Raw genomic sequence first — 27,925 nt, forward strand, 5'->3', positions numbered from 1 at the left:
GAGGACTAGATATTTCGAAGGGGGTGGCAGTTTCTGCCTCAGATTTAATTTTCTATTATAACATGATCTTGCCCTAAGAGAATTTCTTTGGGCTCCAGTTTTCACTTCCTTGCCCTGATACTATGAGCAAAGCTTCTCAAAAACTCCCTTAATAGTAAAAAGTTAGTGGGTTACAGAAAAGTTCATGCAGTCACTTCACCCACTGCCACACACAAATCCATTCGACGGCACCACAAAAGCAGTGTCCAGAGGACACCATGAGCAAGCAGTTACTTCCTATCAGCCCCCCATTCCAGCCTGGGGGTCAGAGGTATTTGTGGGACAGAAGGGTGTATCACAGACGGGCAACTAGAGGGCCAGAACGAGAGCCTGCAGACCTAGAGAAGGGCTGCATGGCGGTCACAGTGGGAGAGGGAGAGAGATCAAATCTCGGCACAAAGTTTTAAACAGAGAACTGCTCAGGTGAGGAAATGGAAGTGAAGCTTTTTCTAGTAACAACCCAGGGTCTTTCCTCACCAGGAAGCGCTGCAACACGTGGTATTGGCTGAAGAAGCTCTTGGCGGACTCCATGCTGAGCTGCTGAGCGGGAAGATGAATTAAAACTGAAGCTACATATTGAAAGAGCATTCCCATATCCTTGAACCCGGGCACCTGAAGCTGTTAAGAATTGGGAGGGTGTTGGTAAAGTTGCAAAGACCATCCCAACTGAAGTCTCCTGGCTAGAGGCCTCTCTGGGGACACGCAAGCAAAGCACCCCAGAAGGAATCCTGTTTCAAGAAGTCAGGAAGGGGTGCTCCCTTTCATGCACACATGACACACACATTCACACTCTCCCCAAGTTGCAGCAGCCCCACTGAGCTGCCTCCCCCCCGCCCCCCCCCCACCCGCCCCTTTCTATTCACTTTCTACCTGTGTATCAAAAAGACCAGCGGGCTCGTGCCCTCCGTACTGTATAAAATAGTTGCTATTCTCAGCACCTGGGCCTGCTAGCCCACACCACAGGATTCACTATATACACATCCTGCTGCCATGAGAAGAATCCTGCTTCATTTCTGTGTGAGCGGAAACCCTGAGAAACATTCCTTCTCTTGCACTGTAAGAGGACAGATACTCTAACAGAGATGATTTCAGAGACTTCATGCCTATCTCAACCTTGGAAGACAGAGGACAGACTGACGATCACCATCTTCAGGCTGAGGCCTGCAACCCCATTCTCCCCCAAGACTTGATGGGAACTCATTAATGGGTACGTAGAGGGTGCAAGCTATTCTGCTCTGCGAACAAGCACAGTCCCCCTGCCTCCTCAGCCTGGGAATCCTATATAATAGAACCATCCAATTGGTAGTCTCCAGGCCTCAGCCAAACAGCATAGGCACAGGAAAGTGGAGACAATGCCACTCTGGCCTCCCAGCCCACCAGACCAGATATCCCAAGAGGGAAAGGTTGGTAAAGAAAATACAAACGGTTAGTTGGTGCAAGTGATTGATAAGAGCCAATCGTTTATTTCACTGCCCCAGTCACAAGCTCTCCCTCTGTCCCACTCCTGCCTGCTACGGAGAGTGGCCTCACACGCTTGCTTGCTCACCCTCCACTCCACCTCCTCACTCTCCCTCACATGGCTGCGCTCCTGCTGCCTTACAGTGTTAAAGGGTGACATTTTCAGTCCTTTTCCTGTCCAACTGCAGGGTATAGGACAGGCAGCCCTAAGTGCTGCTTTCTGAGCAAATGTTTTTTGATTACAAATATCTAACTAGGTTTGAAATGTTTTATAGAATAAGACAATATTCTTTTCAACAAACTTTAAAAAAAATGTACAGTTTTGTTGTTTGTTTCCACCTCCCCCCTCCCCCACCCTTGCTTGCGCACCCTCCCTCCCACCACCCCTCCCCGGCAGCTCAGCCCCACCCCGACAGCCCCTGTTTTCCTTGGTTGTGTTTTTGGGGATGGCTGGCACCCCCAGAGATTCAGCTTCATGGCTGACAGGTGACAAGGGCAGAGGCTTCACCGATACCCTTGGTAACCGTAGTAGTTCCTGTAGTATCGGTCTCTGTCCTGGGGGTGGTGGTAGTAGTAATTCTGCCACTAGAAGAGAGGGGAACCCCGTCACCTGAGGCCACAGCTGGCTGAGGACCGAGAGGCATGACACTCAGCCCCTGGTCCTGCCCCCCCTTCACCCTCTCTATCCCCAGAAGATACTTACATCCCGATTGTACTGTCTGTAATAGTCTCTGTATCTGTTGTACTCATAATCTCGACTATAGAAGCGATCATAATCTCCCCGGTATCGATCGTAGAAATTACGATAACCCTGAGAAAGGAGAAAGAGGAGTGAAGATTTATGGGTTTCCAGAATCACGATCCACTGCTATCCCCCATCTTAAATGAAACACATCTCAGCTTGATTTTGTAACAGACTTAATCTTCCCAGGATAAATCCTTCCAGAGGAACACATTAAATGGGCACAAGCTAAGCCCTGAGAAAACAGCCCAAACCACTCTGCTCCCCCAAGCCAATAGGAGTGCTAGCACGGCCCAGAGGAGGAGCAGAAGGAGAGCTGCACTCACCCCTCTGTTTCCAGACTGCCCCCAGTACTGCTGCCCGTAGGCCCGGTTGTCGTAGCCTCGGCGCTGCCCGCCCACTGGAAGAGAAATGGGAGAGCGCGCTCAGACAGCTGGCGTGGGGTCCTGGCTCCACGGCTGAGTGGAAATCAAAAAGTTGGAGCCCAAGGCAATTCTGGGAGAATAGGAGGCCTGCTTCTGTCAGGCTCACACAATGTTAATTAAAGCACTAGCCAGGATCTTTTAGAAAGTCTGAGGGGGAAAGGCAGAGGAATAGCGACACAAGAAAACCAAGCCACCTTGCTTTTGAAGCTCCCCAATTTCTGCAAGATATTTAAGATGACAAAAAAATACTTGGCAGAATAAGAAACATCAGTAAATACTGCCATTCACAGAACCACTGACTTTCAATCCTGGAAGGGATCTCAGAGGTCATATAACCCCGACCCATCACCTTACACAGACGGAACAAAGTCTCAGTGACAAACTCCTCCAGGGTAGGCACTGTTGGTATTCCCAGTGCCTAGCATGTAACAGGCATGCAAACGTTTTGTTGACTTACTTGCAAACATACACACACACACACACACACACACACACACACATTTTTAAAGGGCAGTGAATGCACAGTGGAAAGTTAACTGACAAGCTAGACATTCAAGATGGGTATTAATTCCACTAGTAGCCTAAATTACTTTGTAACCCCCCAAATTACTGCATGGTGCATTCACTTCTGGTCTGTATGGTGGGGCTGACCCACTGGATAGAGCATTAAGAAAACAAAGTGAGAATCCAATTTCACTGCACAAATCCTTTAGATAAGCTGCAACAGTGAAGTGGGAAACCTACACATGTAAGTGAAAACTAGACAAATGAGAAGGCTCAAGCATTGCTTTTCACAGAAGCAAATATTCGTGTTGAAAAATAACTCCCTTTTACTGAAGGATTATGGAAAAAGCACAAGAAGCTGGGGTTAAAGCACACAGGAAGAATAAGCTCCATAAAGAAGTCACTTCCTTATTCCTGGTTAGTGACTTGACTTGGTTTCCTTATGGATCCTGCTCAGCACAAAGCACAGACTGGGGCCAGAGGCTGGCTGGCCCCGGGACTCACCATAGCCTTGGCCTTGGCCTCGGCTTCGGTTCTGCCGGTTGCGCTTGTTTCGATTGTTCCGGCGGTTTGTCCGTTTCTCAGAGGGGGGCAGCAGCTTCCTGGCCTCCTCCTTGTACTTAGTGACAAGAGGCTGAGCTTCTTCCTTCTCCAGCTCCCCATATGTCACCTCATCCATGTAGTCGCATTTTTCAGGCAAAGAGAAGTTGGCTGTAAGAGTAAGAGAGAAGCTTGTGGGCCTGAAAAGTGCAGATGGGTAAGAGCTCATTATAAAAACTATTACAAAAGAACAGAGTTCCTAAGCTCCTCTACTAATGCACAAAAAAAAGTGCTGGTACTTTATCTATCATAGGTTTTCCCTAAATTGTAACAGCCACAAGCAAAGGGCTACTGTAAGTGGTAGATGTACAAGTTCTCAAGTGATCCATAATAAATTAGGGAGTCCACTGGGTTAAGGTTTCTTATCAGGACAGAAGCAGGTAGCCAGAGGCGAAAAGTAACTGAGAAAGTTTTGGTGTTGGTTAGATAAGACGCTAAGAAATACAAGTTCAGAGGCTGAGTCCCAGTGGAATGCAGTTCACTGGGGGGCTCTCTTAATTCTTAGATGAATCCAGTGAACCCTCTTGAACTACATTCCCCCAACCGCCTATCAGTTAGGACTGCATAGTTCTTTTTTTCTAAACTCGGACAGTCTGGCTCTTAGATGTGCAACCGGCTCCATCCCTGGGTGTTAAAAATCACACCCTGAAGGGAACAGCAGGAAGCGAGATCAATCAGGACAGGCAATCCCGCCTCACAGGGACTTTACTATTAAGCTTTGTATTGCATTAAAGATTTCAGGCTCCTACCAGAAACCAAAATAAACAAGCCTGATGTGTTATCAGAAATCAAGACATGATGATGAGATCATTCAATCCAACCACTATATTTTAATTTGAATCATAATACCCCTCCCCCCCAGAATATAAATTTAATAAAGCAGAGCTTCCTTTCCTTCACAATTGCCCTACATCTAGAATAGTGCTAGGAAAGTAGAGAGTTTAAGTACTGACTACATGAGTAACTGACTCAATGAAGCCTCCGCCTTGAGTTTTAATTACCCTGAGGTCAATCACTATTGCATCTTATCCAGAATGACCAAGGAGTTAGTGCTTCTCCTTCCACTCTGCTTCTTCGTTTACCTACAAGCGCTCACATCCATTAATTTACTTTCCAGGGTGACACGTTAGGTGTGGAGAATCCCTCCAGGGGCTGAGAGCCCTAGTGAGGTGTGTGCTGACCAAGGCCAGGTGCCTGACTTGTACAGTTTCCGCCCACCTTTCATCTCCAGCATAATGGACTCAGGCACATCGTCGCCCTCCACTTCCTTCCTCCACTCCAGCCTCTGCTTCCAATCCTCCTCGCTAGGGACAACCACCACCACTTTCCGAGAGAACGTCTTAAACAGCAACAGTTTCCGCCGTTGGCCAGAGTTGTACACGTTACACTAGGGACAAGAGGAATAACAGATGTTTTAGGAATAAAAATCATCAAATTCAATGAAAACACTTATTGAGCATCCTTTACAAATGAGGCACCAGATTAAGAGTCTTATACATACAATCTGCTTTGATTCTTTAAACTCTACATGACAGATATTATTGGGTTTTGCACATCAGGAAATCGAGACTCATTGAGGCCAAGACTTGTCCAAAGAAGGTAACAAACCTAGCAAGTGGGGGAGCCAGGAACCCAAAGGAGCTCAACGCCCTCTCCCTGGCCTCGAGGACGTGCTTTCTAGTCTGGGCTCACAGGCTCTCTGGTAGAGCACAAACAGAACACCCACCATCTCTGAGTTCAAAAGATGTTACAACTACAACATACAACCTTTTGGTCATAATTAAGTAAACTGATTCTGTTCCTTAACTTAGTATCTTTCTACAAATGCACCCCACTTTAACTCTGAGCAATTGTATCAGATTAAATGGATGCCAAAATTTTCATCTTTGGATTTTCTGTAAAGTGAGGTTGCTTCTGAATGTCTGAAAAATACCTGATCAAGAATGAAGTTCCTCTTTGTCCGGGAAGCAATCTGGACCAGTTTGCTAAGGCACTGGGAGGCTTGCTGAACTAAAAGGTCTCGGCTTTTGGGGTCCATTTCTGGCTCCTCAAGCCCCTTCATCTGATGAGTTTGAGAGGAAAGGAAGAGAAACGCAAGAAGTTATACAGCAACTTAAAGCCTGAGTCATAGGTAACTGTTACTTCTTTAATGCCACCAACGCTGTCACATCAGTTCATTCCTATTCCTCAGTGCCATGAATGTTGTCCACTTTATGCAGGAGTCACTTCTAGTCTTAATCTGAATATATTCCAGATTTTATCATCTTTCAGAAATATGACAACACAGCAAAGAAGAAGAAAAAAAGCCCTCCCTTTAACATGTACTGAGATGAATTCATTTCTCTATTTGTGTTGTCAGACACTTGAAAGACTAACTCTGCTGGGAAAGGTTACAGGAATATCCTGATCCCCCAGAGCAATTACCCAGTTGACTAATCTCCCCCAGCAACTCACCCTCATTTGATTGAGGACAGTCTCAGCTCCCAGGACATTGTATCTTTTCTCAGGGTTTTCTTTTGAGTATTTCAGTGCCCACTGAGTCTTTCCAGATCCAGGCAGTCCCACCATCAGAATCACCTGCAAACAAACAAAACCAGGAATGCCATAAAAAATAAGCAAGGGTCATGTTTAAAAGCCCACTTTAATAATACCCTCCCTTGCCCCAGTTCAGGAGAACTTTGAGAAGAAAAGCTGCCACCACCCCCACCCCCCCCATCACTCTACAGCAGGAGCACCAAGCCTTTTGCACACTGTGCTGCATACCTCACACTCCTCCATGGTCTTAGGAGGGACTGCAGTGCGCACACGCTCCTCAACAGGCACAGCATGGATGAACACAAACTCTTCTGGTGGTGGGAAGAAGGGCTCCTCCTTCTGACCAAAATTCAATTCTACAACACAATTTTTGCAGAGGACATGGGGTAGGAGCGCCCGGTCTGCCAGGGATTCCTTGTTGATCCGGAATGCCACACCAAGGTCTTCTCCATTCTTAGAAAAGGAAAGTTCTACTTCTTCAGTCTCAAAATTCTACAATGACAAAAGACAAGAGCACTTGTGGGCTTATAGGGTTTGAGGTTGCTTGAATCTTACAATTTAATCTTTAAGCAATGCTTCAAATACATAAAATACAGCAACTAATGGGAAGGGAACTGAATTCCCAATGCCCTCTACCCTCTTCCTGCTGTGCATCCACAACTTTCAGGAGCACTTACAGCAAAGCAGCCAATGACATCATTCTCCCCAAAAGTCTGGCCAAATTCCTCAAATTGCCCATTCTCTGCCTTCAGTCCTCGTCCATCAAAACCGTAAGAGAATTCATCCTCACCTAGAATAGTGAACAAATTAGTTACCTACACCCAAACTTCCCATGAGTAAGCAATATGGTAGCAAAGATTAATGATGAAGTTAAAGTAACGTTACCAAGCTGTGGATGGGAAAAATCAACAGACCATCCGACTCGAAGGAGAGAAACCTCTGTGCAGCCTTCTTTCATTGGGAGATTCTGGGTTACCTGGCCAGGTCAGAAAAAAACCTCTCAGATACTCTGGCCAACTCAGAAGCAAAGTTTCTTAAAAAAACAAGATATTTATTTCTTTAATCCTCACCCAAAGATATGTTTTTATTGAGTTTAGAGAGAGAGGAAGGGAGAGAGAGAGAAACATCAGTCAGTCACCTCCCATAAGTACTCTGACCAGGAGTTAACCTAGGTATGTGCCCTGACTAGAAATCAAACCTACAACCCTTGTGTACAGGATGACACTCCAACCAACTGAGCAATAAGGCCAGAGCAAGACAAGATTTTTATACGAACTAAGAATGACAACTATCACAACTTAGCATCAGAATAATAACTGCCAATAAACTTAAACCAAAGCCCTGGGAAGAAACAATTTCTTGATTACTGGAGCTAAGGCTATCATTGAAGTGTGTGGTACCTTTCTCTGCACTAATGAAATACTGGTGGGCAGGAGTCCAGTACATAGTAGTTTAATCAATAATTTAATAAATGAACGGTCTTAATGAGCTGTACATACTACCTTGGCCTCAAAGCAGACTTTCCCCTTTGTCACTCCATAAGTACTCCTTGCCCCAGACCACAGGGTAGGGAACTTCTCTGAGAAAAGTGGCTGCCCTCCATAGCCGTCTTTGCTCACTTGAAAATGGAGATCAGAGGTATCTGTTAAGAAAGAAGCAATCCATTAATACTTATGTGCCACCAATAGCACACAAGTATACTCAGTTGTCAAGAATGGATACAAAATCTCTCATGTGCTAAATCTCTTAAAATTTGCAGGCCATGAAATTTTAATCTCCAAAATCACTTCTGATTGGTTAAAACCCCAACCTGTCTGCCTTATACATACACGTGTCCAGGTTCACAAGAGTTTGATCTTCCTCCTCCTCTTTTGCCTCTTCTTCAGGGGGTGGTGGAGACTTTGAGCTACACAAGTAAGAGAAAAGCAGATACAATGTAACCAAAGCCCTCGCTGAGAGAGGTGTCTGCAGGACATTGTCTGTTTTAAACTACAGCGAATATAAATTCCAGCAGACAGCTTCTTTCAGTAAACGAGAAAAGGGCAACAGGAGCTTTCAGAGTAGATTCGATCTAAAACTTATGCCTATAAAACCTATTCCATTTTTAATCCACCCCTTTCCAGACTCTCCAATCACACCAGGTACACCAAGATCAGCGCAGCACTCCCTCCAAGGGAAGGGACTGTTTCCCTCACCGGCTGTGGTAAGCCTCCTCTCGGAATTCATAGTAAGCTCGGCCATGTTCATCCTTCTCATCCCGCTGTCTCTTTACCCCCCGCCGCTCACCATCTGAGCCTGCTGGTTTTGACTTTTCACTATCTTGGTCATCTCCTACAAAAAGGAGGGAAAGAAAATCAGCAGTTTTCATATTGGAGTGTAGAATAAGCTCAGAACCAACAGATACTAAAGGGGGATCTGAGTATCTGTCTCATCAGAATAGCCAAGTTAATCCCACTGCATCCACAGAACGTTTTATTTCCAAAGATCATCTTCCTACATTGGCTGAAATTGTATTTGTGTTTTTAAAGTACACTATGGGCTAATTACAGTCAAGCCGTAGACAAAAATTGGACAATTTTTGCATTCTAAATTTATCTGCTTAAATCAGGTCAAAACTTGCAGCTTTCCCTAACAATATGACATTAAAAAAAACTTCATTGGTTAATTTAATTTTGATTCTTGATGGTCAGATTTGGATTTAAGCTAGACACAAACTATATTTTCCAACACTTTCCCACAGCTTCATGATATAGAAGCCTCAATTTAGAAAAACAAGGAGTTTGCCTTTCCAGCTTTAAAATGCACAGCCATCCACGGATTTATTTATACAGCAAGTGGATACAGGTGCATGACACAGAGCTGTATTTTTATCACGGATTTTTACTGAAAGTTGCGAGAGCAAAACCATTCATTCACAAGAGGCACATCTTTTAATTCTGCACCATTACTGCACATAATTTGGGGGCAGGAAGGCGCTATCAGATATTTAGCAACATTCTTTACTAGAGGGAAAAAACAGCTCAGGAGTTTTTCCTTAAGCCTCTGTAGTTTTCAATACAAAGGTTTTTAAATAATTATTTAAGGCAGTCCTTTATTCTTTAACCTTTTTTATTTTATTTTTCCCCATCGCCATTTATCCCCTCTATGCCCTCTTCACCTCCCGCCACCTCTTCCTCAACCTTTTTTTATCAGCTATTTGGGGTACACATTATGTCAAAGCTTATGTAATGGGATTGTTGTTCCAGGACGTAGGCAAACAATCTTCAAGTTGCACGTGATTGTTGTAGAATGGGTTCCAATTAATACCACGATACTAAGTAGCAGCCCAAACAATGTATTAAGGCAGGAACTAAGGCGGCAACCCGCTTCACAGTAACACTTAGAAGCGGCTCTAGTTGTCCTCCTCACTCTGACAGATAGTTATGGATCAGCTTAACCATCCAATTACTTCAAAGGAAGGCAGGTGACTAACTCCCGGGGGCAACTTTCCACATGCTCTTCCCCAAGGTTACTTGATGGATCCACCACCACCTCAATCCTTTCAATTCAGTTCATCAGGGGCCTGAAATGTAAAAGGCTAAGTGTGCACCCAATTTACAGATATGCCCGCCCATCCACTCAGTGGGAAGATCACATTTTCATCATAATACCGGCCAGGTAAAAGCCCCCGCCAGTTAACTGGCTTATCATTCTCAATGCACTGGACCAGACTTCTCTTCGCTAGTTAACTATTAAACTCGACGCCGTCACACCACTGGCTGTGCCCTGCTGCTGCCTGCGCAGGAGCAAGGGTAGATCGCCAGATCCTGCGTGGCTCAAGCTATCCCACTGTGCGTCTGTCTGATGGATCGAACGCGGACGGATTTAGTTACCGCTTCATATTTTTATGGCGAAAAAGCCAGCAGCCAGCCCAAAGGCCAAAGCCCCCAACAGTCGGTGGGTCTGGCTGTCCGTGGGGCTGCCCACGCCTCCGTGCATTCTCGGGTTAGGACACGGTAACCGGCGCCGTGGGGGCTGCTCCACAGGTAGCTCGCGAGCCGTTCGCATGCAACACCGCTCTCGTCCATCCACCACCACCAACCCACCCAGTTAGGCAGGAACCTCCCTCCTGCGGAGCGGGGCCACCCGAGGCGGCCAAACCCCCCAGAAAGGTGCGGAGAGAATAAAAGCCACCTCCCCTGGGGAATCCCACCCAACGGCGAAGGGAACCTTGCACTTCTGGCAAGTGAGAACAAGGGATCGGACCCCGGGGTGCAAGGCTGGGCGCCTGGGACGAGGGCGCACCCGGCAGGTTGGAGCCGCGCTCCGCTGCCAGCACCTCACCCTGTTCCTCTGCGGCCTTGTCACCCGGCGCCTCGGATCCCGGCGTCTCGTCCCCGCTGCGCTCCTCCGGCTCCTCTTCTTCCCCTTTGCCGGTGCCCTGCTCTTCGCCACCATTGACGCCACCTGACTCGGCCGCGGCCTCCTCAGCCGGCTTCTCGGAAGCATCGGGCTCGGCCTCGAGCTCGGGCTCAGGCTCGGCCTCGGCCTCGGCCGCGGCCTCCACGGCTGCCTCCTCCGGGGGCTCCGGCGGCGGCTGCGAGGCCTGGTCCGAGGCCTGGGCAGGAGGTGGCTCTTCGTCCTCGTCCTCAAGCAGCGCCTCCTCGTCCTCCTCCTCCTCTTCGTCCTCCTCTTCGTCCCCGCCCGGGCCGCCGCCCGACGCGGCCACAGGCCGAGGCTCCGCCTTGCAGGCCCCGCCGGGCACGGCCCCGCCACCACCGGCCTCGTCCTCGAGCATCTCGGCGTCCAGCGCCTCCTGCAGCCGCTGCGCCAGATCCACCTTGAGGCCGCGCGAGTCCAGGCCCCGCCGCTGCAGCTCCGACCGCAGCTCGGTCACTTTCAGCCGCTTCACCTCCATTGCCGCCGCCGCCTCCTCCGCCTCCCGCTGCCTCCTCCCCTGCGAACCGACGACCGAGCACGACCGCGCAGGCGCCGCCGCCGCCCGCCTCCGCTTCACGCGCCAGCACTGAGCCCGCGCGAGCGAGCGCACGCACGGACGCACGCAGGCGGCGAGGGCCGCGCGCAGCCTCTGCGACGGTTCTCCTTTCGGCTCCCCTCCCCTTCGCAGCCCCGGGAGCCCGAAACAACGGAGCGGGGAACTATTTCCCGGCCTGCAGCCTCTTCCCTCTGTTACCAGCCGCGGCGGGCGCGCGCCGAGGACGACGGACTTCCCTCCCTTGGCCTCCCGCCCCCTCTCACGTACTGGCCAATCGCCGCCGGCGTTCCACTGCGCAGCCGCACGGGAGCCGGAGACGGGAGAGACTGGCTGCCGCTCAAGTGCCTCGTAGCATGGAGGCGTGTGCGCGCCCTTCTTTCCGTACTTCCAGCGGGGAATCGCGCAGCCGCCCGGACCTCCCTCCCCTGCCGCACGCCCCTCCCACCCCGCCACCACCTTCGCTCGGTCTGACTTCCAGTCGCGCTTTCGTCTTGGGGCTTGCTCACCGGGCGCTTTTCCTGTCTAAGCAGGCAGCAGCTTCTTCGCAGTTAAAAGTAAAAGCCAGAAGGGAAGTTGTTGCAACGTGAAAGCCTCCTAGTAATCGTCTTTCTGACTAGTAAACCAAAGGGCTCTCCAAAACCAAGAAATATAGTAGCCTCTTGCTCCGCCCCAACCCTCAATTTCTACCTAGCAACAGATGACCGAACCTCGCCTTGTAGCTAGGCTATTGGCCAACTTGAATCTTCATCTGCAATTTTGATTGGTCATCCGTGATAGTCCGAATGTTTCCAATTGGCGAAGCTGCCACGGGCTCCCCCACCCCCCTGTTCGTCCGCAGAGGAAGCTGGGAAGGCGGGGTCGTTTCTGCGGGATTACTTTTCTGGGGCCGCTCCTGATTGGGCGGCGTGGTGCGATGCGCGCGACCCTTTAGACAACAAACTGTCAAGGGACCGGACCCTGTCCTCTGGGTGCTCCCACCCGTAATCGGAAACCCAGGGGCAGACTTCCGGGCTATAGGGCCCTTGCAGAGGGCAAGGGGTGGTCGCGAGGCTCGGGCCACATTCGCCTGGGTTTCCCAGCTCGGGGCACCGACATCAACGAATGCTCCTTGAATATACGTGCGAATAAAGAGCCGAGACGGAGGCAAGTCCTTTAAACTTCTCTGAGCAGTTGTCCCCGCCTACTTTCTTCCACTTCCAGGTCAGGGAGGTGTGTCCCCAAGAAAGGAGGAAGCAAATTCCGCCGGCGTTCGCACGCCCGCCACAGTTCCTAGCGAGCCCTTTGCGTTTTCGGGGTCTCCTGACTCCGGAGCAAGCACTTACTCCCTGGCTACTGTTCCCACATCCTCTTACTGACTCGTTTCCTGCTCTGCTAGAGGTCGGGAATACCTCAGAGGAGACGGGGGGCTGTAGCAGAAACCAGCAGAGCTCGTCCCCGGAGAAGGGCAGTTTCCTGCCTTCACTCGGCTCCCAAAGCAGTAATTTTGCTCCCACCCGCAGAGCTTCAGTTGCCCTCTCGCTCCCCAGTTCCGCAAGACCACTGGGCGGCGGAGTCATGGACAAGCGCCTGCAGGAGGCTCAGCTGTACAAGGAGGAAGGGAACCAGCGCTACCGGGAGGGGAAGTACCGAGATGCTGTGAGTCGGTACCATCGCGCTCTGCTTCAGCTGCGGGGTCTGGATCCCAGTCTGCCCTCCCCGATTCCCGATCTGGGACCCGAGGGCCCGGCTCTCACACCTGTTCAGGAAAGCATGCTGCACACCACCCAGACAGACTGCTACAACAATCTGGCTGGTAAGAACAGGGCCGAAGGGGGAGGGGGGGGAGGGGAACCAGGCAGGTACCCCCAAATCTGTGAACATTGAGAAAACACACTGACGGGCTTTCCTGCTGTCATCTAGTTATTCTGCCAAGAATTGAAATATCTGTCCCCTGGCCGGGTAGCTCGGTTGGTTAGGGCGTGGTTCTGATAAGCCAAGGTGGCAGGTTCATGCCAGGACAGGGCACCTACAAGAAGTAACCAATATAACCAATAATGCATAAATAAGTGGACAACAAATCCATCCCCCCCGCCCCCCTCTCTCCCTTGCTTTCTAAAATATGTAAATAAAAGTTTAAAATCCTTTATCAAATATATACATATATACTCCCCCCCCCCCCCCCCCCAATTTATAGGGCTCTAATTGAGGTTCTGTAGAGCAGTTGTTCTCAAACATCACCTGGAGGGTTTGTTAAACACAACTCCTGAGTCCCACCCCCAGAGATTCGGATTTAATGGGTCCCAGGTGGTGCCTACTATTCGTTTGCATGTTCTAACCGAGTCTCTGGTGATGCTGATAGATTTAGGAAATTCTGCACGCAATGGAGAACATACTGAGTTTACATTGAAGGGAAGGCATTTTAAAAACAACAACACATGTTTTTATTGATTTCTGAGAGAGGAAGGGAGAGGGAGAGAGAGATAGAAACATCAATGATGAGAGAATTATACATCCGTTACCTCCTGCAGGTCCCCTCTGGGGATCCAGTGGGAAACCCAGGCATGTGCCCTGACCAGGAATCGAACAGTAACCTGGTTCATGAGTCCACGCTCAACCGCTGAGCCATGCCGGCTGGGTGGAGGGAGACTTTTCAGGTCTGTTCTATGGAAGGCAAACTAACCATGGAGCTAATTAAATTATTCTAATGTATATTAAAACTAGAGGCCCGGTGCACGAAATTTGTGCACTTGTGAGAGTCTCTCAGCCCGGCCTGCGTCCTCTCACAGTCTGGGAATCCTCAGGGGATGTCCAGGGAACGGGCCTAAGCCTTCAGTTGGACATCCTTAGTGCTGCCACAGAGGTGGGAGAGGTTCCCGCTGCTGCCAGCCGTGAGTCTGGCTTCTGGCTGAACAGTGCTCCCCCTGTGGGAGTGCATCAACCACCAGGGGCAGCTCCTGTGTTGAGCATCTGCCCCCTGGTGGTCAGTGCACATCATAGCGACCAGTCATTCCACCATTTGGTCAATTTGCATATTAGCTTTTTATTATATAAGATATTCTAACAGTCCAAGTTGAGGCCATAGAAATTATTGGGAGTAGTTTTTACACTTTGTAATGGTTGTTTAAAAGTGATTTTTTTTTTACTATAATACCAGCTATGATTTGGTGAAAATCTAGCTTTTTTTTACAGTGCATGTTCAGTGCTACTCTTGGGAACAAAACTAGGAATTAAGGTAGTTAATGTTTCAGTTCAACAATTATTATTGGGTGCTGAGACCTCCTGCTCTCATTGAACATGTATTCAAGTAAGGGAGATGGACAATTAACAAAAAAGTAACATAAATTTTAGAAAATGGTAAGTGCTGTGGAAAATAAATAAAGCAGAAAATGGGGATAGTGAGTGCCACAGGCATGCGAGTGTTCACTTTTAAGGGGGGGGGGTTCCATTCAGGTGACATTTACGAAATGCCCTGGACAGACACTGTTTAAGCCCTTTACACATATGAACCTAGTTAAGAGTCACATGCCCTCCGAGGTAAATTTAAGGAAACAAACAGCTATTAAGTGGTAGAGCTAAAATTAAACCTAGGCAATTCCTTTTTTTTTTTTTTAATATCTTACTGATTTCAGAGAGGAAGGGAGAGGGTGAGAGAGATAGAAACATTAATGATGAGAGGTAATCAATTGGATGCCTCTTGCACCCCCCCCCCCCCCCCCCCCCCACTGGGCATCAAGCCCACAACCCGGGCATGCGCCCTTGACCAGTATTGAACCTGGGACCCTTCAATCCTCCGGCCGATGCCCCATCCACCAAGCCAAGCCGCCAGGGCTTTTTCTTTTTTTAAATATATATTTTTATTGATTTCAGAGTGGAAGGGAGAGGGAGAGAGCGAGAAACATCAATGATGAGCCCTTCCAGGTTTGGCTCAGTGGATAGAGTCTGCAGATTAAAGGGTTCCCAGGTTCCATTCTGGCCAAGGGCACATGCCTGGGTTGCAGGTTCAACCCTCCCCAGTAGGGGGCGTGCAGGAGACAGCTAATCAATGATTCTCATCATAGATGTTTCTATCTCTCTCCCTCTCTGAAATCAATGAAAAATAACAAATTATGAGACTCATTGATCGGCTGCCTCCTGCACGCCCCCTACTGGGGATCGAGTATGACCATTTGGTGGGGGTGTTGGAGAAGGAATGCAAACATCAGCCCTTTAATGTTCTCATCAGCCCTGATTCTTGGTTCTCAGCACTGTGATGTAATACTATGTTTAATTCCCACAATTCTTTGAGGTAAATTTAAGGAATTTAATAGGGAAACATTTATGAAATAGAGAAACATTTCAATTTTTTAAAAAATGTTTTTATTTATTTATTTATTTTGTTGTTAATCCTTATCCAAGGATATTTTTCCATTGATTTTTTTAGAAAGACTGGAAGTGAGGGGGAGAGACAGAGAGCCAGCCCTTGAGATTCAAACCCGGGACCTTTCAGTCCAGGGGCTAAGACTCCTCTCAACTGAGCCAAACCGGGGAGGGCTGTTTTTATTGGTTTTTTAGAGAGAGAGGCAGGGAAAGGGAGAGAAGATATAAACATCGATCAGCTGCCTCCTGCACACCCCTGGGGATTAAGCCTGAAACCCGGACCTCTTGGTGCATGGGACAACGCTCAATCCACTGAGCCACACTGGCCGGGCAAAATTTCCCTTCTTAATTAGAAGGCAGAAGACTGACCTGATCAGTTGCCTCCTAAACAGACTTGTATTTTGAGGTGCCATCAAATCATCCAAGGGATGAGTAAAGTAATACCATTGAGAGAGATGAGGATTTTGGAGTGAGAGTCCTCGGTACCAGTTCCACCTCATTCCACCTAGACGCTGTGGCATCTTGGACCAGTTACTTAGCCTCTCTGAGCCTTGATTTCTTCATCCATTGAACTGAGGGAGTAACACATACCGATTTCATAGATGGGGTGAGAAGATTAGACAAGCACATAGCAGTGCTTGCTATCGCCTCAGACAAGAATTGTGGTGAAATGGAGACTCAAGACAGAGAGCCGTGGGTGGAAGAGACACAAAGAAGAAGTTTAAATACATTTTAAAGCCGAAACCGGTTTGGCTCAGTGGATAGAGCGTCGGCCTGCGGACTGAAAGGTCCCAGGTTCGATTCTGGTCGAGGGCATGTACCTGGGTTGCAGGCACATCCCCGGTGGGGGGTGTGCAGGAGGCGGCTGATTGATGTTTCTCTCTCATCGATGTTTCTGACTCTCTATCTCTCTCCCTTCCTCTCTGTAAAAAATCAATAAAATATATTTTTAAAAAAATAAATAAATAAATAAATAAATACATTTTAAAGTATAGTTTTATCCGTTGTATAGCTGGGCCTAAACTCAACATTAGGTACAAAGTAGGCATTGGGTAGATGTTGAAGTAGATTGAAGATGTGTAAAGCTTGGTTCACGGCTGCATCCCCTGCCTAGAGGAGGGTCTGGCACGTGGCAGGCACTTACATTTCTTTGTTGGGTAAGTGAATGTTGTGATTCTATGTTTGGTGCTGCCTTGAGTTGGCCAGTGGAATTTAGTATAACAAGGCCCTTCTCCCTCTTCTCTCTTCTTCCATTTGGCCGCATTAGCCTGTCTCCTTCAGATGGAGCCAGTCAACTACGAACGAGTGAAAGAATACAGCCAGAAAGTCCTGGAACGACAGCCTGATAATGCCAAGGCCTTGTATCGGGCTGGAGTAGCCTTTTTCCACCTGCAGGACTATGACCAAGCTCGGCACTACCTCCTGGCTGCTGTCAACAAGCAGCCAAAAGGTGAGGGGGAAGGGGATGGAGTGGGGAGAACAAAGAAAATTGTCCTGTTAAGGGGGTAGCTGTGGAAGGGGTTTTTGTTTTATTTGTTTGTTTTTAATATGTTTTTATTGATTTCAGAGAGGAAGGGAGAGGGAGAGAGAATCATTGATCGGCTGCCTCCTGCACGCCCTCCACTGGGGATTGAGCCCTCAACCCGGGCATGTGCCCTTGACCGCAATCGAGCCTGGGACCCTTCAGTCCATAGGCTGACGCTCCATCCACTGAGCCAAACTGGCTAGGGCTTGTTTTATTTTACTTTTTCAAATTTTTGAATAGGTAATAATATATTCACATGGTTCAAAATTCAAAAACTATAAAAGTATACAATGAACAGGCCACCTACGCTTACATTCTTGTCTCCACAGAAAAGCAATATTGTATGTATATCCTCCAGAAATCTCTATGCTTAAATGGGCACACACATATCATCCCTTCTCCTTTCCCAAGTAGAAGAAATTTTAAGGCATTGTTTTTTTCCCTGGCCCGTTTTTCTCAGTGGTTAGTGTTGGCCCTCAGACCAAAGGGTGGCAGGTTTGATTCCTGGTCAAGGTCACATACCTCAGTTGCAGATTTGATCCCTGGCCACTGTGAATTAATAAAGATATAAAACATAAGCCACTTGTTCATGTTTCTTACCTTCAAGTATATAGATTAACTGCCACCCAGGTATAGTATCTTTAGCGGCTCTGCTATGACAATAACTTTTTCTTCAACCTCCCTGTCATTATAAAATTAGCAACCGGCCCAGATGTGTACAAGATTTTTTTTTTTAAATCCAAAGTGATATTAATGAGATTTACCACTACATGGAATAGTAATGATATTTTCAGATCTTAGAATGATGTTTAACAATGGAAGCGTGTTAACAAATCTCCTCCTACCCTAAGGTGAGATTATGGTGTGTCTCTAATTGCCTTCTTCGCCCTCTTGTAAGATGCCAATGTCCGGCGGTACCTCCAGCTAACACAGTCGGAACTCAGTAGCTACCATCAGAAAGAGAAGCAGCTCTACGTGGGCATGTTCGGTTAACAGAGAAGAATGACGCTTCTCCACTTGAACTTCGGGGAAAGTCTCATCCAGTGAACCTGAGCCTCGCAGGAGACACGAGCCCCACACCTCTGACCCAGGTGTCTTTGTCTTGTTTCTAGTCCTGCACAGACTCTGAACTACTTACACAGTCTGCCTTTGTTTTTTGTCTGTCCATCTATATATTTGTATAGCTTTTAATACATGGTATTCTTGGGGACATTTGCCCTGAGAATTACAACCAGAATATATTCATCACCTGTGTGTGGAATTAATCATAGATTCTAATGATGGATGTTGTCAGATGTATTCATACACAGAGGAGAAGTTTAGCAAGAGGATGAAGGAAGGATTGGCAGAAAGGAGTTTCTTCCTTTGTTTTCTCAGATGCCCAAAGCCAAAGTTAGGCCAGAAACTGGGCGGTATATTTCTTTTGTGAAACTAGACAATTACAAATTGGGCCCACATGTCTTAAAATGAAAGGTTTCAGTGCTCGCTTCGGCAGCACATATACTAAAATTGGAACGATACAGAGAAGATTAGCATGGCCCCTGCGCATGGATGACACGCAAATTCGTGAAGCGTTCCATATTAAAAAAAAAAAATGAAAGGTTTCAAATTAAATTAATTCTTTATTTTTAATATTCCACATATATTCAGATTCTTCTTCCCCTACAAAAGTATCTGGTTCCTATTGTTTGGGTAATTTCTAGTCATTGCTATTGTTTGTATTCAGATCATTAGAGCAGACTTATTTAATTTTTCATTAAACTCTTCTATTTTAAGATCTCTGGAGTCAAGCATTTAAGTATTTATTTAATAATCCTTCCATCTTCATGCTACAAAAACACCCAAGTAAACAGTTTAGTTTTTAATAAGTGCATTGCTACAGTATGCTTGTTTCTCTGAAACTTAGGAAAGACAGATTACTAAGTCTAGAAACAGTACCATGAACGAGCAGGGTAAAAGCATAAATCTGTTCTCTACCTGTCACCTTGTATTTTGCCAGAGTGCAGTTCCCCTACAGAGGAGGGAAACCATGAGGAAGGGTTCTCCTTCCTTAGTGCCTTTTAAGTACTGTTTTCTTTTTTTTTAAATAATTTTTAAAAATATATATATTTTATTGATTTTTTACAGAGAGGAAGGGAGAGAGATAGAGAGTTAGAAACATCGATGAGAGGGAAACATCGATCAGCTGCCTCCTGCACACCTCCTACCGGGGATGTGCCCACAACCCCCAGGTACATGCCCTTGACCGGAATCGAACCTGGGACCTTTCAGTCCGCAGGCCGACGCTCTATCCACTGACCCAAACAGGTTTTGGCTTAAGTACTGTTTTCAAAACCTTCTGGAAGCTGTGCGGGCACCAGCGCAGACTGCGGAGCTGATGCAGCCATGGCTCAGTAGGAGGCTCCATCAACCTTCCACTCACTTGTTGTGAATAATGTCCACAATGGAGTTCTTTCTACAGCGTAGAGGAGACCGAATGGCACTGCCTCTGCTTTTGTGAGTGGAGCGGATAAGCCTGTGTCATTAGCCATCACATAGCCACCGACTGCAGAAAGAAACACCTTAGTCTTGCCAGACGTACCTAAATTCTCTCCCTTTATCAGTCACTCCCCATCTCCCAATAAAATAGCTCCTCTTCGTGTCTCCCTGTTCCCTTCAATATTGCAACCATCAGCTTACAACACAAACTTCTTCTATGAAATAATCTTAATGAATCCAAGGATAGAACTAACAAAAGTAGAATATTTTATTCCTTTTCCAAGCCTCTTACATTTCTAAATCTAGATTGTTGACAAAATTTTGTCATGGTTGCATGTTTTGTTTGCTTGGGCTGTTTTTGCTTTCTGATTTTGTTTGTGGTTTGTTTTTTCAAGACAGTGTTCCTGTGAGCTGTCTTCTGTATCAATGAGGAAAAAATAAAACTGATATTTAAAATGAATTTTAGAACGTGATTGTACTCACCTTTTCATTAACGCTGCTAAGAGACAAAGCAGTCCGGCTCCCATTTCAGTCTTCATTTCCAAGGCCAGCGCCTAGTGGAGATGTTAATGAACAGGAAAGGGACACAGGCAGGCCGTCTGACTGGGGCTGGAGGAGGGCTGGGAAGCCCACACCTGAAGGGCCCACCCAGAGGTACCACACCTCTATCCTGAGAAGTTTGTGGAGGAGGATGCTGCTCACCTTCAATCTTTACAGGTTTCCACATGGGATTTCAGGGCTTGACGGAAGAGAAAGCATTCATGGAGGTGGTGACGGCTTATGCTCTGGCACTAGGAGACGGTTTCTAATAGTGTTTTCCAAACTCATACCCGCCCCCTTTACAATTTTGCCAAAACCACATACTATCTATATTACTATTTATATATGTAATTTAAATATGTATTTTTAAGGGAACCTTTGGTCAGAGGGACATGTTAGATGATATTGGGATGTAAATAGCAAACTCTAAAGTGAAACCATAAGATAATAACTCAATTTCCTTAATAGTAAATTGCAAGGAAAAGAGAGGGGAACCTATAGAGTAAAAGTCTTAAGAGAAGTCAGCCAAATAAATGTGACTCTGCTTTGGGATTCTGATTTGAAAAAAAAACCAAAAAACCACTAAAAGTTTATGAGACTGAATAGAAAAAATATGTATATATTGGTTTCTCCCTGGTTCCTAAAAACCTTGGAATTTAGATTCTGATTGTGAAAAAAACGTTCATAAGACAATCAGGGACATTTGAACAAGAGTTATTGTCAGTTTTGTTGAGCATAATATATTTCGTCTTTTTTTTCAAGATTTCTTTTAGAAGTGCATACTGAAATTACTTACTGATGCAACTGGGAAGGAACTTTAGAGCACATCATACCATTTGTTAAAAATAAAGAAAATGTTTTATAATAAACAAGTATATGTCAAAGTAAACCATATTGTAAGCATCGGCTTTGGAAAAATTATTATTATTATTTTAATTGATTTCAGAGAGGAAGGGAGAGGAAGAGAGAGAAAAACATCCATGATGAGACAGAATCATTGATCGGCTGGCTGCCTCCTGCACGTCCCATACTGGGGATCTGGGGATCGAGCCCGCAACCAGGGCATATGCCCTTGACCAAAATCGAACCTGGGACCCTTCAGTCCACAAGCTGACGCTCTATCCACTGAGCCAAACCGGAAAAGTTGGAACACCAAAATCCAATGTGAGATGGGCTGAACTGGTGAGTTTTGTGAAGCTGAGCTTGGCCGTATGTCTGGCATCCGAAGAGGCATTAGCATTAAGTGAAGGCACAAAATAGCCAATTAGGAAAAGAAAGGAAATCCTAAACTAGAGATGAATATTTAAAGCAGGAGAGAAAAGAGTGTCTGAAACTGAAGTCAGTTTATAGCTCAAACGCAAAATAACTCCTCAGGGTGAAACTCTTAACAGGCTGGGGCCTGGCCTGGCCCATCCCTCCAACCCCTCCACCCCCCATAAAAGGAGATTGATTTGGGCTCAGTAGAAGGAAGTATTATCCAATAACTAGAGGTCTCCAGCAATACCAATAGGTTTCTTTTGGGGACACTTATCTTCCAAACAGGTTTAACAACTGGCAGAAGGAGGATCACTGTTGGACTAGAGGCTAGATGAGCCGACCTGTGGGTCCATGAATCCATGGATGGGATGGACCATCAAAAGCCATGAAAACTAAAGATAATTCTCTTGAGCACACCTCCACTGACTGTCATAAGCTGATCCTAGCATCAGCAGATCCATAAAGTGAGGCAACTGTGGCCTTAATTGTGTCGGCTGCTGCTTTAAACATCTTGAAAATTCCTAACCACCACCGCCAAAGAAGGATGCATCTCATCTCTAAAACTAACATAATATTGTATGTCAACGACTTTAATTTCAAAAACTTAAAAAAAAAAAGCATCCTAAGCTTGAAAGTGGAAGCAAATGCTTGCTCTTCAGGAGAATGTCACCAAGTAACGGACCCTCCGTAGTTAGATATCAGGGTGGCGGAGACAGTGGCAACGGTTACCGTTCACGCCCCCTAAAGAAACTATAATTATGTACACATGTGCACACATTTACTCTATCTTGCTTTTAGGAATCCGTGTTCTAAGGCAACCGATTCCTTTTTATATATTTCACATATCGTAAAATTCACCCTTTTAGAAGCGACTGATTCTTTTTAGGCATCTTCACTTACTCTAGGAATGAATGGAAAAGGTCTCCGCTCAGCTAGAATAGCTCTTACTATATGCATGTACGTGGACCTGGCCTTATTTCACCAAGGAGTTCAGGCGGTAATGTGTTCGCATGAATAAAGTTAGCCTTTTGAAAGAAACTAAACGGTTATTCCAACACAAGGAAAGTGCAAGGTGCAGAAGTCACTCTTTTCAGCCATGAACATGTTAAGCATCAACTTTTGTTTCCCATAATGTTGCCGACAGGAGCTTTCTGTGGCCAAATCTTCAATGCTTAGCTCTGTCTCCTTCCCAAAACTCAAAAATAGTAGCTGATTATGACAGACAAATCCAAAAATGATCAAAGAAATTCAGAAAATGTACTCATAGTTTCACCTTCCAGCTTTCCTTGCACTCGGTTCCTCCTGTCGGAGAGGAGGGTTTGTAGGGAGCCCTCTAGTCCATCCTGCAGCAGCACAGGGGCAGGCCCTTCTTACACTTCTAGAACTTTCCCCATCCTACATCAACACCCAAAACTCCCATTTCTCTGCTCTCTCTACTGTCAATAACCACCTGTGTGACCGTACGTAACTTTTCACACATTTTCAGTATGATTCTCTCATCTGGAGTTCTTGCTTTAGTTTTCCCAAGCACCCATCATTTCCACTCCAAAAGTCCTCAACTTCCCCCACAAACCTATACCACAGGGCTTAGTGCTGTCTGCCTCTCCATTTCTTATTTTCATATTTACGACACGTAAGCAAAAGTTTCAGGTCATCAACACAGCACATGTTGTTGAAACAGCCAACCAAAGGTCTTTCTACGTGGAAAACAGAGGCGAAGGGGTAAGGACGCAAAGCCAAACAGTCAAAAGGAGAGAAAAGAAAACAACTCATAGTTCTCAGGAAACTTTTCAACAGTATTTTAAGCCAGCATAGTGAGCCTGGTGTTTTTTAGTCACAAGCCATGGTTCGAATTCCAGCTTGCCCCTTAACCAGCTGGCTCTGTGACCTTGAACAAGTTAACTTTAATTTTTGAATTTCAAGCTCCCTTGTCGGTGGGAAAAAAGGGGTGGGCTAATACCTCATAGAGTTATTGAGGATTAAATGAGCACTTACATGAAGTCCCTAATACAGCCCAGTACAGAGCTCACTACAATAACAAACATGATTGTGTAAGACTCCCTAATGTGTATACTTTTCCTACATAAAGTCTACATTACCCTGTGCCTATGCCACTTCCCATAAGCAACCTGATCCTCACTGAACCCAAGGATAGATGTCATTTTCTTAAAAGATCTAGAGCAGTGGTTCTCAACCTTCCTAATGCCGCGGCCCTTTAATACAGTTCCTCATGTTGTGGTGACCCCCAATTTTATTGTTAAAAATTGAACATAAAGCATAGTGATTCATCACAAAAACAATATGTAATTATATATGTGTTTTCCGATGGTCTTAGGCGACCCCTGTGAAAGGGTCGTTTGACCCCCAAAGGGGTCGCGACCCACAGGTTGAGAACCGCTGATCTAGAGGGATGAAAGCGGCAGGAGTCATGCAGGTTTGTGGAAGAAACCAGCCAACACCAGTTCAATAAGATACCGTCACTGCTAGCTTTATGGTCCGGAATGCAGAGTGAGAAGTGATTACACCCAGGAAAATTCCCAGCGCCCTTGGAGAGGAACTGCCTGGGTGAAGAAAAGGGTGGGAGGGACCGTCAGCCCGGGCAGCACCCATCCCGTCACCCAGCAGGGGAAATGAGATGCTTCCAACCTTCTGTGTCGCAAGAGCAGGCCTAGCATCAGCTCGTGCTCCCACAGATGTTAGTTTTTGGGGCCAAGTACAAAATCTTTGGGTGGCCCTCCACCAGAGTTCTGTCTGTCTGCTGTGGGGGAGCCAGGGAGGGGGTGCACGCCGAGGAGGGGGCTCGCCTCTGGATCGGGTTTGCTGCGTTTGGCCAGGTCCTCATTGTGAGCCTTGCGGATGTGGCGGTACAGGTCCCCTGACTGCGTGTAGCTGCGCAGGCAGTAGCGGCACTCGTAGGGCCGCTCCCGTGTGTGCACCGTGGCGTGGCGCCGCAGCGTGTAAGAGCACGAGAAGGTCTTCCCACATGTCTTGCAAGTGGGAACATCCTCAGTAAAAACGCCAAAGCTTCCTGGGGCTGCTTCGTACTCAGAAGGCAGGTAAAGTGGCTCATGCAGGGCGGGGGGTGCGGGCAGAGGTGAGGTCACCAGTCCTCGGTGATACTGCCCTGGACCTGGCAGCAGATGGTAGGGTAGGTGAGGATCGGAGGGCAGAAACTGGTCACTTGGCCCCACCTCCTCCAGTCCTGCTGCCCTTGGCTCCTCAAAAGCCTCAGGCTGGGGAGGCTGAGCACCATACATGGCCTCCCCGGGTGGGAACAATCCCTCAGGCCCCTGAGGCTGAGCCTCCGACACATCGGGCTCCTCATCAGAAATCACAATCGCTTCTACTTTCACCTGGACCAGCTCAGCTTCCGCTGGGGTTGGGGCCTGGGACGGAACTGGGGCTGGGGCTGGGGCTGCAGCCGAAGATGGGCTGTAGAAGCCCTGCAATGGTCCTCCAGTTCCCCTCGGTTCCACCACCCTCAGACTCTCGGAACCCACGTCGAGGGGAGCCAGTGGCTCCACTGAAACTGTGGGAAGGCCAGAAGAGTAGTAGTTTGCAGGAAGGGGCTCTGTGGAGCTACTGGGGCTGGCAAGGGAGACATCCGCCACCGGAGGAGGAGGAGCCCGTAGATGCAGCGAGTCAACCTCCACGCCAGGCTGTGTCGTGTCAGCGCCGCTGGGCATGGGCGGCTCGTCTGGAGGACAGACAGTCGGTGAGGGAGCAGCAGGGCCTTTCCACTCCCCTTTGCCCCAGTGGCCTGATATCTCCGCAGATGCCAAGGAGGGCTGAGGGCCACGGGAAGTGTGGGACAGAAATTCCAAGCTAAGGGGCTGTGAGCTGGTTTCCTCCTCCTTCTTGGTACTGTCTGCCTCTGCCAGGGCCCGGGCTTGCAGACGCCGCTTACACACCTTGACGATGTCATTCATGTGCAAGTAACTGGCAGCTGCCAGCACGTCTTCCACAGGGGTGTCCCCCCTCAGCACCAGCTGGCCAGCATACATGAAGTCCAGAAGCAGCCCAAACGCTGGGGCCGTGACAATCTCGTTGTGGATACACACCAGGTCCCTCTTGTCCAGTTCCCGCTCTTTGTAGAAAAGCTGGAAGAACGGGCTGCAGGAGGCGAGCACAGCCCGGTGGGCCAGGAACTGGGTGCTACCCACCATCACGGTGCAGTCGCAAAGGAAACCCTGGGACCGCTGCTCTCGGAGGCTCTGCAGCAGCTGCTGGCTGTGTTCTGGAAACTCCATAGCACCCCACGAGGGGCAGGCCCCTAGGAAGGTCCCCACCAGCGGTTCCCTGGGAAGAGAGGACAGTGGGTTAGGGCTGGTAACCTCCCCAGAAACCTTCATATCAGCCCTGAGCTGCCACCAACATACCTCTGGCAACACTGTCCTGACCCCAAAACGCTCGCTTACATTACTATCCTTTTTTCTTAGGTCACAACCAGTGGTCTTTTAGCTCCGCCCCCTCAACTTAACCTCAGCAGCAGGCCCCACCCAGCCAACAAACCCCGCCCCCGGAAGTCCCTCCCCCTAACCAGCCTCCGCTTCCTCTATGCCCACCCGGTGGCTTTCAGCACCTCCTCCAACCGGAGGTCTCTCTCGCCCCCAGGCCTCCCCGGCGATACCTCTACGCCCCACTCCGGGAACTCCCTGAGTCTCTCTCGCATTCCAGGGGCTAAGAAGTCCTAGGGTGCGAACTAGCAGAGAAAGCTGGTCCCTCACCCTCCAGTGAGCAGCCACTGGGCGAACTCCGCCCCTTCCCACCTCCTCAGATGCAACGGGCTCAACTTTGCCTTCCGTTGTCACGGATTGGCTCACTGTGCACTAACCACCGCCCACTCTTGAGCGGCGTTTCCAAGTGGGTGCTGGTGGCCGTCGCTCAGGCAGTGAGGCGTCGGATTGGCTGACGTTGCTGTCCTAAACTTTTCTTCCTGGTCCCGCCTTCTTTGCCTCAGAGCCCTCTGGATTGGCTGAGCTTCTCCATCTACCTGAAGCGGGGACCGCGCTCTAGGTTGCCGAGCGCGTCCACCTGGCGCGGGGTCGGGGTGGGAGGGGGAGCCTTGCACCGCTTAGAGAATTGTGTTGCCTCGGCCGCAGGCTGACCCGAGGAGGAGGACGAACAAGCTGGTGTGGGACTCAGGAGGCCCGGGTGTGAGACCCGCTCTGCCGTGACCGGGGGCAGCAGCCACACCTCTGAACCTCAGTTGTGTCCTGAAGGTTCCTACACCCTCAGTGCCTCGCTGCTTCGCCCCCCTCACCCCCACGGCTCGGCTCGGGCTCCCAACTCCGTAATGGCGGAGTCCGAGAACCAGCCGCGCGGCCGTGAGTGCTGTCGCAGTCCTGGCCTGAACTTCGGACACGAGGCCCTGCAGTCCCCCGGGACAGGAGAGTTAGGGCATGGCTGCTGGCGAAGACATCTTTGAGGCGTCCCCAGACAAAGGAAAGGCGCTACGTCGGGAGTTAGTGACACCTGCCTCTTTACCGACCAGAGCAATATGTCCACAGGGTTAACTGAGTGCCTGTAACCTACTACTCTCTGCTTCACCCCTACTACTCCCCCCTAAACCCACACTACTCCCCGCTTCACCCCCGCTCTATCCACTGAGCCAAACCAGTTAGGGCAAGGTTGCAGGTTTGATCTGTTAGGGCACATACAAGAATCAACCAGTGAATGCATCAATAAGTGGAACAACGAATCAGTGTTTCTGTCTCTCTTACATACACTCTTTAAAGTCAACAATTTTTTTTTTAAAGATAAGAGATGAAGGACAAGAGAAAAAAAGAAGTCAAGGATGGCCAGAATTGTAGCATGAGCAATGGTGTGGCTGACAGAGCCATCTTCTGAGATGGGGGCAATGGGAGGAAAACGGAGAGTTCTGTTTTTGACCCTATGCAGAGATTCCCCTTAGCCAGTTAGACTTGTGGGCCTGAAGATCCAGTGAAACGTCGGGGCTAGAGGTACATATTGGGAGTGTCATTCGCATATAGATAGTATTTAAAGCTGGGGACTGGAGGAAAAACTAGTGGGGCAGAGGGCTGCTGGAGTTGCTAAGCAGTAAGGAGCATACCAGTGGTCGGCAAACTGCGGCCCCTTGAGTGTGGCTCTTCCACAAAATACCACGTGTGGGTGCACACATACAGTGCGATTGAAACTTCGTGGCCACACTCAAGGGGCCAAAGAGCTGCATGTGGCTCTCGAGCTGCAGTTTGCCGACCACTGGCATAGGCTGTTTGGGAAGCTAAAGCAACCATGTTTCCATAGGTGCAAATAGGATCAGATGAAGATGAGTTTGGGCAAAAAGACTGTGGACTTGGCACACTCTGGGATCGCCATGCATACTGGCTCTAGATATTTAAAGTTACAGTTCTTTCAACCTCTGTGCAAATCTGAAGGTGCTCCCTCTGGTCAGTGCACACCAGTGGCCACCAGAGCTTAATGAACCAAGTGTGCCCTGGACTTAGGCTTCTCTCACCCCCCAGGAGCACCATTAAAGCAGGACACAACTT

The 27,925-nt window shown here is 48.1% G+C and overlaps 3 protein-coding genes and 1 non-coding gene across 7 annotated transcripts; 2 read left to right on the forward strand and 2 right to left on the reverse strand.

Annotated features, from left to right (window-relative positions):
- Positions 1–1,465: 1,465 nt before the first annotated feature.
- HNRNPUL2 (heterogeneous nuclear ribonucleoprotein U like 2) lies at positions 1,466–11,507 on the reverse strand. 2 transcript variants are annotated; one of them, XM_070427301.1, is made up of 14 exons: positions 10,627–11,502; positions 8,499–8,634; positions 8,133–8,209; positions 7,806–7,945; positions 7,189–7,279; positions 6,981–7,093; positions 6,532–6,795; positions 6,223–6,345; positions 5,702–5,830; positions 4,987–5,155; positions 3,673–3,879; positions 2,566–2,639; positions 2,201–2,308; positions 1,466–2,082 (listed from the first exon to the last, which is right to left on the reverse strand). In XM_070427301.1, exons 1-14 carry the CDS (start codon positions 11,198–11,200, stop codon positions 2,002–2,004), a joined length of 2,286 nt encoding a protein of 761 aa, XP_070283402.1. In that variant the 5' UTR covers positions 11,201–11,502; the 3' UTR covers positions 1,466–2,001. The 2 variants fall into 2 exon arrangements, with proteins under 2 accessions (XP_070283402.1, XP_070283404.1); XM_070427303.1 differs by lacking the exons at positions 1,466–2,082; positions 2,566–2,639 and having other exon boundaries at positions 2,216–2,308; positions 10,627–11,507.
- Positions 11,508–12,785: 1,278 nt separating this feature from the next.
- Positions 12,786–20,972, forward strand: TTC9C (tetratricopeptide repeat domain 9C). The gene is made up of 3 exons (XM_070427304.1): positions 12,786–13,070; positions 16,881–17,063; positions 18,037–20,972. The coding sequence occupies exons 1-3, from the start codon at positions 12,833–12,835 to the stop codon at positions 18,129–18,131; spliced, it is 516 nt and encodes a 171-aa protein (XP_070283405.1). The 5' UTR covers positions 12,786–12,832; the 3' UTR covers positions 18,132–20,972.
- Positions 18,618–18,724, forward strand: LOC139019190 (U6 spliceosomal RNA). Its single transcript, XR_011473069.1, has one exon. It is a non-coding gene; the product is annotated as a U6 spliceosomal RNA (small nuclear RNA).
- A 1,825-nt stretch (positions 20,973–22,797) lies between the features above and the next one.
- Positions 22,798–26,174, reverse strand: ZBTB3 (zinc finger and BTB domain containing 3). 3 transcript variants are annotated; one of them, XM_070426398.1, is made up of 2 exons: positions 26,141–26,174; positions 22,798–25,712 (listed from the first exon to the last, which is right to left on the reverse strand). In XM_070426398.1, the coding sequence occupies exon 2, from the start codon at positions 25,661–25,663 to the stop codon at positions 24,110–24,112; it is 1,554 nt and encodes a 517-aa protein (XP_070282499.1). In that variant the 5' UTR covers positions 25,664–25,712; positions 26,141–26,174; the 3' UTR covers positions 22,798–24,109. The 3 variants fall into 3 exon arrangements, with proteins under 3 accessions (XP_070282499.1, XP_070282498.1, XP_070282500.1); XM_070426397.1 differs by having other exon boundaries at positions 26,044–26,141; XM_070426399.1 differs by lacking the exon at positions 26,141–26,174 and adding an exon at positions 25,793–25,853.
- Between the last annotated feature and the right edge of the window lie 1,751 nt (positions 26,175–27,925).

The sequence above is a fragment of the Myotis yumanensis genome, unplaced genomic scaffold (assembly GCF_028538775.1).
Source record: "Myotis yumanensis isolate MYYU_CA2020_CCGP unplaced genomic scaffold, mMyoYum1.0.hap1 SCAF_10, whole genome shotgun sequence".
NCBI lineage: Eukaryota > Metazoa > Chordata > Mammalia > Chiroptera > Vespertilionidae > Myotis > Myotis yumanensis.

Bases quoted from the DNA above. Each gene is read 5' to 3' on its own strand.
- TTC9C (XM_070427304.1), top strand. From the start codon at position 12,833: ATGGACAAGCGCCTGCAGGAGGCTCAGCTGTACAAGGAGGAAGGGAAC. The intron at 13,071-16,880 runs GTAAGAACAGGG...TGGCCGCATTAG, and splicing joins CTGCTACAACAATCTGGCTG to CCTGTCTCCTTCAGATGGAG. The intron at 17,064-18,036 runs GTGAGGGGGAAG...CCCTCTTGTAAG, and splicing joins TGTCAACAAGCAGCCAAAAG to ATGCCAATGTCCGGCGGTAC.
- ZBTB3 (XM_070426398.1), bottom strand. From the start codon at position 25,663: ATGGAGTTTCCAGAACACAGCCAGCAGCTGCTGCAGAGCCTCCGAGAG.
- HNRNPUL2 (XM_070427301.1), bottom strand. From the start codon at position 11,200: ATGGAGGTGAAGCGGCTGAAAGTGACCGAGCTGCGGTCGGAGCTGCAG. The intron at 8,635-10,626 runs GTGAGGTGCTGG...TCCTTTTTGTAG, and splicing joins CAAGGCCGCAGAGGAACAGG to GAGATGACCAAGATAGTGAA. The intron at 7,946-8,132 runs GTATGTATAAGG...CTTTCTTAACAG, and splicing joins TCTTGTGAACCTGGACACGT to ATACCTCTGATCTCCATTTT.